This window comes from Mastomys coucha, unplaced genomic scaffold, assembly GCF_008632895.1.
Source record: "Mastomys coucha isolate ucsf_1 unplaced genomic scaffold, UCSF_Mcou_1 pScaffold18, whole genome shotgun sequence".
Lineage (NCBI taxonomy): Eukaryota > Metazoa > Chordata > Mammalia > Rodentia > Muridae > Mastomys > Mastomys coucha.
The window spans coordinates 88,266,900-88,276,706 of NW_022196900.1; the positions used below are offsets into that span (position 1 = coordinate 88,266,900).

A 9,807-nucleotide genomic window follows, 5' to 3' on the forward strand; every position below is an offset into this window, starting at 1 on the left:
TTATTTCTATGAGTCTTCATCAAAATGAGTTATCTCCCTTTCAGAGTAATGATCTTACCCAGAAAGAAGGGTTATTTTACCAGTTCAAAGTACATACTATAGACTTAGCACACAAAACCAACAACTGAATCTATCCAACCACTCTGGCAGCTATTCAGATGTCTGTTACAGAGGTAGTCTCCTACCTCACTTGTGAAACTGTTCGCTAATTTTAATCCAAATTTAAAAACTACAAAAGGTATTCTTGGAAGAGTTTTTATCCCTGTCTGAAGTTCTAGAAACTAAATAATAAATGATATATCTGGATAGATTACCAAGAATCCTAAAAAAAATTTTTAAACCCAATTTTTGTTTTGTTTTGAGAAAGAGTCTACATCTGGTTCAGCCTCAAAATCCTATACTCAGATGATCCTTCTGCCTCAGCCCCACCAGGACTGAACCTGCAGGTAGGTTCCTGGTAAGCTCAGGATTTTATCAGAGATATTGCTTTGCCTTTCTCAACTAGAGCTGCTACTGTTTGGGGGCCAAAGTGAGCACACCATTACATCAGTCACTAAGTTATGGTGACCGTTTATATAGATGGCATACTGGCTAAAGATAAAGACGTTTTAGATGTAAATTTGACAAGATACTCCTTTTAAACAGATTTATTTATTCTGTAGCAGGGTTTCCAAGGTGGGAAATGGCAACAATAATCGAGAACAGACCCTGAAAGTTGCCTCTGGCCTCTTCTGATCGTAACTGTCTCATAAAACAGCTGGCTGAAGGTTTGATGTTACGCAAGATCAGTCATAAGTTGTTTTTCTAAAATCGAATGTTCTACATTCTCTGGCTTCAGGGCCTCTTTTGTTTCTTATATAACTGTGAGCCATCATTCCAGACATTTCTAAGTTGTACAAATGTTCAAATAAAGTTTTAAAAAGATGTACTCCCAACTGTGACCTTACTAAGATTAGCAAACTCTCTGGTCCGGGAAGGCACTTTTTGAATATAAACAAAGCTTTACTGGCATGGAGTTAGTTTATAAACACAAACTAGCTAGGAGCAGGCAGCTTTGAGCATTTCCCAGAGCCTAGACATGCACTACTCATTCTAAAGGACTCCTACAACTGAACCAAGCTACCTACATGATCAGGAGTGTCTTAGAGCAGCCACAAACTGTCAAGGCACCAAAGCCAAATTTCAGCTCTAAACTTTCAGGTCCCAACTATTAACACACACAATTAACATACTTATCGCACTCAGACTCACTGTCGTGGACACAGTACTCACTCCATCTCCTGTAGGGACTTGCCCATTGATGTTAAGAGTCCGGAAGGGCGAGTGTGTGGACAAACGCTTGTCCCACTCACTGGGCCGTGGTTCGGGTACCGATTCCATAAAGTTCTTTTTCAGTTCACTGATGCTGGCATGATGCTTTTTGATCTCCTCTTGACTCTTGTCTAAGTCCTACAGTTAAAAAGGGTAAAGACACAAAACAATAAGTAATTGGGGCAAAAAATACACCTAGGGCAACGCAACAGAGAGTGGGCCCTGGTAGAAAACACCATACTCAGGACAGGCGTTGCTGGCCCGTATTTTGCATTTAGATTGTAAATATACAACACTGTACATTTCTTTGCCTTTTTCTTTTTTTAAACAAAGTGCTGTACTTGGAAGCAGTGAAGCACCATAGACCCATAGCTCCTGTAGTTAAGTTGCCCGTGAAGTGCTTGCCCCTTAACCGTGTCTCCTCTTCCACCAAGATGCAAGCCCAGATGGCCACCTCCTCATCCCGAGCAGGCAATACAACCATCTCACTAGCCTCAGCTCGAGGAGAGCTGATTTAGGCTCAGCTCAGGCAGGATGGAGATAGCAATAGGGAAACTGATGCATGAGGGACATGGTGAATGACCTCAGCTTCCACTAGCTGCTGTCCTTGGTGAGCTGCAATTGAGAATTCCTCCCTCACTGTAATACGCTTGCTTCTCTATTATTAAGGCCTGTTTTGATTCAAGAATTTATTACTAAATGTTTTATGTCCAGACTTCCAAAGTCAACTGTTACTATCTCTAAAAATAGATAAATAAAATTACTTTAAAGATTTTTTGTTGTTGTTTTAAATCATTCACCTGTATGTGTGCATGCATATCCAAGTCAGGTCAGAGGACAACCTCAGGTATTCCTCTGGAGATAGAAACATTGTCCATCTGTTTGGAAGCAGGGCATCTCACTGACCTGGAGTTTACCAAGGGCTAGGCTGGCTAGCCACCAGGGTACAGGGATGCTCTGGTGCTCACTACCCCAAGTGGGCACCACCATGCCCAGCACTTTTACATATGCTTTGGGGATTAAACTTAGGTCTTCACACTTTTACAACTAAGCTATTACCCCTATTTTTTTTCCAGTGTTTTTCCTACAATATAAAAACCCTGTGGTTTCCAGTTTCACTTCTCTTAATACAATGCAAAATAGGGCCTTACTGGGATCTATACTGGGGGAGTGGCTCAGTGATAAGAGTGCTTGTTATTAAGCACAGGGCCCTGGCTTTAAAAGCCAGCACCACTCACAAAAGACATCCAGTGTCTGTCAGTAGAGTCTCATATATCTCCTTGATAATTTAAAACAATCCAATTGTTTCAGCACTTTGAATACTAGGCAACTGGAGGTTGCCTAATAGATGAAAGGCTTTTCAAGGTAACACTCTAGGAGAGACAGTCAAAACTAAGGCTAATAAAGCAGAGGCTAAGACAATATACAGATTTTTTTTGTTGTTGTTAAAGAGATAGGTAAAAATTTTTTTACAAGAGGCATCAGACCAAAATGAGTCTGATAAATTTAACTTGAAGACAAAGACTCAAATGCTCTTTGTCTAACAATACACATATATAACTACACATATAATAACTACAAAAGTTTGAGTTTCAGGTCACAATAGCTAGAGCCTGCAGCTATAATACAATCTTGTGTTTACTTCCCACTAGGGCAGCATAGTATTAAAGAAAAGCATAATGCCAAATAGATCCCTGGCATGCTGTGCGAACTTTGGGATTTGTCTATTTTTGGCATTGCGGGGAAATAATTTCACTTAGGAAAACAAAAACAATACGAAATTTTTTTGGATCAAGTTTTTTTTTTTTTCTTCCCTGCAGGGAAGAAAGACCTAAACTAAATAAAAGTTTGTCCAAATTCCTATCTAGGAGAAAACAATACAAAACCCAGGGACTCACATAACATCTGGATTCTGAGGCCACTCCTTCAGAAACTCATGAACTAACTACTCTCTCTCTTTCTATTTTTGCAAGACTGACCTGTGTGTATTTGCTTTGAGAGCAAAGAAAAAACTAACCGCAAAAGGTAACTGTAGCTCCCTGTAACTAGCATCTCTCACTAAGAAGAAATGTGAGCCTATCTTAAGAACATGAGCTTCTCCGGGGGAAAGCCTGTGGTACAGCTGAAAGCAAGGAAGATAAGCGTGCACAAGCTCAAGTGTCAAGCCTTGAGCTGTGCAGCTGAGACCCGTCAGGCATGTGAGAGTCTGTGACCCTGCTCTTCGCTTGATGTTAAATCTGATTGGGTCAAGAACAACCTAACACATTTGGGATGATTAAAAGTGCGAGCAAGGCAAAACAAAACTGACCGTGAGATACTGGGATAAACATAATTCAGACCCAGCCTGAACTGAGCTTGCTGATTTGTGACTCTTCTTGCCTAGCTTTTGATTGGTTGGGAACCTGAGAAAATATATTTTTAATAAGACAGGTAGCTTCTGAGAGAGCTCTCTCCATCCCTCTTAGCCGTTTTATTGGAAACCTGTGGGGGCACAGAATAGAATTAAGATCTCAAAGGGACCTGCTCCAGATAGAATTTGTCACAGACATTCGCTACAGGTTCTCTCTGGGAGATGGAGGAGGAGGCGGTAGATCTAAAAATGAACTCGACCTTATTTGTGCCAGAACAAAGCATTAGTGGGGGTGTGATAAGGGAAGGTGGGAGGGATGCTTAAAAAAAAAAAAAAAACCCTCCAGAGCAACAGAGAACTTGAGAGAACTTCCTTGGGGTCACTTTTTACAATAACTAAGGAATGATGGTCAAATTATGCCAGGTTATATTCAGGTTAGATAATTTTTAAGGCCTGTCATCTTAGGATTTTAGCAGCAATAAAACCAAACACTTCATTAAATGTAAAATGTTCTCAAAAGGCAGTTAGTAGTTTTAAATTTCAAACACACACTTATTAAAAATATCCCTTCTCAGGGCTCTCAGTAAAATGCCACAGAAGAAAACACACATGACAGAGGAATTTTGTGAGTCTCAGAAGCCACAGCACACCTCATGGAAGAAATGACAAATATATGATTGGCACGGCAGGTTCAGGGACTACTTGCAGCAGGGAGATGGGACACAGAGGTCTCTGGATGGCAGGTTCAGGGACTACTCGCAGCGGGGAGACACTACATGGAGAAGGTCTCTGGACATGTCTGTCCTTACTAGTCTCCCCACAAAAAAGGTCTCAGGTCTTAGATACAGGCTAAGACAGTGATCCAGTTTCCAAGTTTGAAATATAGAAGAGTCTGACCATAGAGGTTTTATGTTATATGAGACAAACAGATGAAAAGTCCTTGGCATTGTGCCATCATTCAGTACACAATTAAAGAAGGTCATCCATAATTTTTAATATTTGTATTAAAGTGCCTTATATAGCAAATATTCAAAATATAGCTAGTGACAAGAGAATAAATAATCCTTACAGGCCATATATTGGTATATGTATGTATATATGTGTGTGTATATATACATATACATATACACACACATATATACATACATATATATGTATTTTTTTTTTTTTGAGACTAGGTCTCCTGTAGTCCAGACTGGCCTTCAAATATAGAGCTGAGAATGACCTTGACCCCTGATCTTCCTTCTCAGTCTCCCTGCCTGGCCAGAGGGCTACTTTTTAAAGTTTCCTCAAATGTTCACATTGGAGATATTTAATGCAAGGCTCTTTTCTCGGCTCTCAGCTGCATGCTATCTCACCGGATTCAGTGGCTCACACCTGCAATGCCCACATGCAGGAGGCCGAGGCAAGGAGACCACTGAAGTGCTTACTTCCTAGAGACCTCGCCTGACTTAGAGTAGATCCCCTGCAGCAGAGCAAGGTTTATCTCCTACAGGTTTTCTCCTAGCTTGCAGCTATGGTGCCGCTCTTCCTCTCTCTCCCCCTCAGCACCCCACACTGTTATCCATCCTCCCCAGGGAAGCTACACCCCTGATGTAGTTTATACTCATTTCTTTTGGTTCTGCCTTGATTGTTATATAATGTAGTCTTCCCCTTCTAGTTAGATTACACTGATCCCACTTTCTTCCACAGAGAATAATTCCAATTTCCTTAATTTTTCTCATGGAGTTTCTTTAATCTCCAAGTTGGTTTTACCTTTCATACCCACTGTGGAGCTCCAGACTAGGAAAGGAAAAACTGAGGTAAAAATCTGGTCACTATCGAATGTAATAGAAAAAGGGCTTTAGGAGGCATACACACTACTCTTTCTGGGAAGGGTCCTTGAAACCCTAAAACTCCTCAGTCAGATTCCAGCTTTACCAGCTTATCAACTCTGCAGCCTTGGAGGAACTTTTTAAACTCCTTAGCTCCAGTGTTTTCATCTTAAAAGTAAAAATCCTGCTCGAGCGTGCTTTCAGAGTTAAGCCTGCAGTAATCACCCCTCAAAAGCGAGGCTCCCTCCTAACCTTTCTTTCTTCAGGAACTTTTGCTCTCTTCAATGCGGAAGCCCATGTTAATTGCGATTACTTCTCTCTTTTTTTTTTTTCTTTTTTTAAATACTCTTCTCAATTCAGGGGGCAAAAACAGTGCAAATTTGTTTCTTGGGACATTGATAGTTTATGCTCTTGGAAAATTCAAGAAACTTTTAGCAATGCTATTTGCATGTTCTGAAAGGGAGTAAAACAGCAGAACCATGAACGGGAGAGGCAGCTCCAATCATATATTTCTCTAGAGTATGAGAGATGCAAACTAAAGGTTAGGAGCGGTGACTGCTTATCTTCACGTTTACCAACATGCAAAAGCACTTTAAACCTAAACACCTCTCATGCAGTGACATGCACACCCAAACGCAGTGCAGAGTGAAGGGGTCAGCACAGAATGCGGAAGGTTCCAGGCCACCAACTGAAATAAGCTTCAAGTTCATACAAACCTCCAACATTAAATTGCTATGTCTGATATAAATGTTTTCACCATCTAGTCTCTCTCTCTTTTTCTGTGAAAACGAAAGGGAGAAAAACAGAAGCATAAAAAAATTAAAATGTTGTTCTTGCGGGAAAACAAACTGCAAATTGGCAAACAAACAAACAAACAAAAAACAATTAAAAGTAAATGTGTGCAATGCAGCAAATGCCAACATGAAATGGTCACAGAAACACAAGGACACAGAGAGCATGGTTACCAGAGGGAATGGATGACCTTGTTTGCAAACGATGGAAAGCCATGACGATGGTATTTAAATAGACAGTGTTCCTGCTTCATTGCTTCTAACACAATATGCTGTTATTTGAAATTGAACTATTTGAATATTATCTTAAAGTAATATATAACTCTAAAAGGTCTGAACACTCTGTATCTGAATGTCTACAGTGTTCTGGATTTAATCAGCTAACAAGTACAGTAAGAGCTGGTTCATCCCACTCCGAGGCTGGGAAATAAGCACGCAGCAGTTAATGCACAGTTAGTGCTGGAAGTTCCTGCTATGGTGGCTTTTGTGACAAATGTGTACAGGATGCAGATAGGTGTACTAATATGATGACACTGGGAAAGGTCTTGTCACATCTGAGCCTGGAAGAGAGATCTGGCCTGCACATTGCATTTCATTGAAATACTTAAATACTGAAAGCTTACCTGGATAAAACCTGTCCAAAAATAGTCTAAGGGTCTAATTTCTGTGTGTGTTTGTGTGTGTGCCTGTGTATAAATACACATCCCAACTATACTGTTGATGGTTCCCCACATACTGCCTCTCTCGGGGTAATTTCTGATGAAGAAGAATCAAAGGCTGGACCACTGTCTTTTTAATACACTGAAACGGACATGGGTGAAATGTTGGCCTAGCTGTGAAAGCAAAAATAGGCTAACCTTCCTCATTCTTATCAGATCTTCACCTTTTTCTGCACGCTTCTGTTTTGCCACAATTCAATAAAGAAAAAAAAAGATAAAATATTGGCTCGTTGAAGTTTATTTGAACCTTTTATTTATTTTTAAGGTAAAGAGGAACAGGGAGTATTAAAAAGTGACAGGGGGTGGGGTGGGGGATGGGAAAGGAACAAGTGGCCTCTTGGCACAAACCTGTGTTTGGTCACCATTTGAGGTAGGTACTGTGACCTCGGTGTGGTTTTTTTCCACCTACATTTAAGAAATAAAATAGTGAAACATTTTAGGTTAGTGGGCTTCCATGGATAGTTAAGCTCCTTCCTGAGGCTGGGGGTGAAATATACTGAAAATGATGACCACAACAGGGAAGGTTTTATTCCCAGTACCATCTGATAGTTCATCATGAGAGTTTCAAGGCTGAAGAGGTAGTATAGGTGGCCAAATTACCAAAAAAGAAAACGGAGTTAATCATCCTATTGATAAAAGGTCATTTTTAATGCTTATTTATAAAAAAGGTACTTACAAAAGCAGTAATCTAGACTTAATACTAAGTTGTATGTTCTTGTTTATAACCTAGAAGTGTGTGTGTGTGTGCGTGTGCGTGTGCGTGTGCGTGCGCGTGTGTACACGCACATACATCACAGCACTCTCATGGAGGTCAGAAGACAATCTCAGGTGCCAGCCCTCACCATCTACCTTGTTTAAGACGGGGTCTCTCTCGTCCACTGAGGCGTATGTGTATTCTCCTGGTTCTCCCCTGCTTCTCTCAGAAGGGGTGTTTGGAGTTTACAGACCCAAGTGCTCCTGAGGTTCTGAGGATTCTCAGGTGAACAATCTATCCACCCAGTTATCTGCCCCACCTACCAGTACTTTAAATCATATTTAATAACAGATTTACAAATAAAGATATAAATGGGTAATATACATGATAGAAACAAATAGATAATTGTTATAGTAAAGACACATGTAATAAAGCACACAAGACACCAAATATGTAAACACAAAAGACTGTTAGTTGATCAGTACGTTTAAGGAGACAGTTTACTCTTCAGTTCATCGAAAGAGAACATCAAAATAAATTACATGCAAATTGTAACCCACTCATGCAACTACCTTCCACCTCACTGCAGTCTCCTCTCTAGGAACCCACATGCTTGGCAGGCGGGCAGGATTCATCCTTAGTAGTAGCAGAAGAATACTATCCCAAGGATGCTGTGTGTATCTTTAGAATACAGCTAGAAATAACCATTTTATATTCAGAGACTGGAGTACTTATTTAAAAGCCCGATTATGCCGAGGAAAGGCCGTACAGTGAGTACTGCACTGTGTATTTCAAATTTAGAGACTGACTTGTCTTTTCTAAGGGTTAAACAGTTTTATTATCTTACTCATTTTTCACAGAACCTCATCAACTTGTGATTTTGACCTCGTCCTTTAACTGGCATAAAGCAGCACTTTATAGAGTGTTGCTTTATAAAGAACAATGTCTCTGTGCTACTTTCTCTAGGTTGAATATAAAAGAATATTAGATAATACTAGATTCTGCCATATGGCCAAATACATATGCCCATCCAGCCAGGACACTTTTGAAGTACCAGGAGTAATTAATAATTGGGTTGTCTCTGTTCTAGATCCCAGTTAGCAAGTTAATTCAATTGTCTGAGCTTAACTTTTCTTCAGTAATAGAATAGAGATAATGTCTCGGTTTCCAGTTTGTTTGTTTTTGAGACAGAGTTTTACTATGAAGCCTGGGCTGGCCTCCAACTCCTTCCCAGGAGTTACAGACATGTGCCATCATGCCCAACTTAAAACAGACATAATGTCTTCATAGAATTATATATACTCTGCAAATGCTAGTTTTAAATTATTTCATAGAGCTTAAGTTCCTTGTTTAAACAATGTGTCTTTTGGGTCCTTAATAATCTAGCAGCAGAAAATGGAGAGCCACCGCTTCAGTTTAAGAACTAAGGTCAATCATCCAGCCTTCACATGATACTATGTGCCTGGTCTTATTGTAGCTCGCTATACCATATTTGATTGATGTCCCTGAGAGTCATGCTTTTTTCTGAGAGGAGGTGGGGAGGTGGGTCTAAGAAAAAAGGGAAGGAGGGGCTGGGGGTGAGGCTTGGGGGAAGGGGGAAGGGGGCACTGCAGTCAGGATGTAATGACGGAAGAATAAATAAAAAGGAAAAAAAAAGTTAGAGCTATGGGGCTGGAGAGATGGCTTAGCAGTTGGGAGCTCTTCCAGAGGACCAGGGTTCAATTGCCTCATTGGCTCACAATTGTCTGTAATTAAGTTCCAGTGGATCCAACTCCCTCACACAGACATACATACAGGCCAAATACAAGTGCATAAAAAAAAAAAAAAAAAAAAAAAAAAAAAAAAAAAAAAAAAAAAAAAAGAATTGAGGCCAAAAGAGAAGAGCAATGACACATACCTACAGTCCCAGCTATTAGGAAGATTAAGGTAGAGGGGTTCTTGACTGCAGGCATTCAAGGCTAGCCTGAGAAACATGCAAACCCCATTTCATTTTGCCAAAGTTTCAAAAGCAAAAGAAACTTATTTTTGAAGTACTTGCATGCTTTGTGGGCAAAAGGAAAACTAGTGAGATAGCAGAAGGCCAGCAGTGTCTTAGCCATCCAGGGAGATACCTCCCCCCCCCCCCCCC

The 9,807-nt window shown here is 40.3% G+C and overlaps 1 protein-coding gene across 17 annotated transcripts in view; it reads right to left on the minus strand.

Moving 5' to 3' along the window:
- Window positions 1-9,807, minus strand: part of Epb41 (erythrocyte membrane protein band 4.1) — a 161,321-nt gene that overhangs the window by 34,340 nt on the left and 117,174 nt on the right. For 11 of the 17 annotated variants that reach the window (XM_031378882.1, XM_031378881.1, XM_031378888.1 and 8 more), the window contains 4 exons: window positions 7,334-7,390; window positions 7,124-7,165; window positions 6,192-6,254; window positions 1,273-1,449 (listed from right to left, as the gene is read on the minus strand). In XM_031378882.1, coding sequence (XP_031234742.1) covers window positions 1,273-1,449; window positions 6,192-6,254; window positions 7,124-7,165; window positions 7,334-7,390 — 339 coding nt within the window. The remainder of the gene's footprint in view (window positions 1-1,272; window positions 1,450-6,191; window positions 6,255-7,123; window positions 7,166-7,333; window positions 7,391-9,807) is intronic. The other 6 variants (XM_031378883.1, XM_031378895.1, XM_031378892.1 and 3 more) reach the window with 2 other exon arrangements.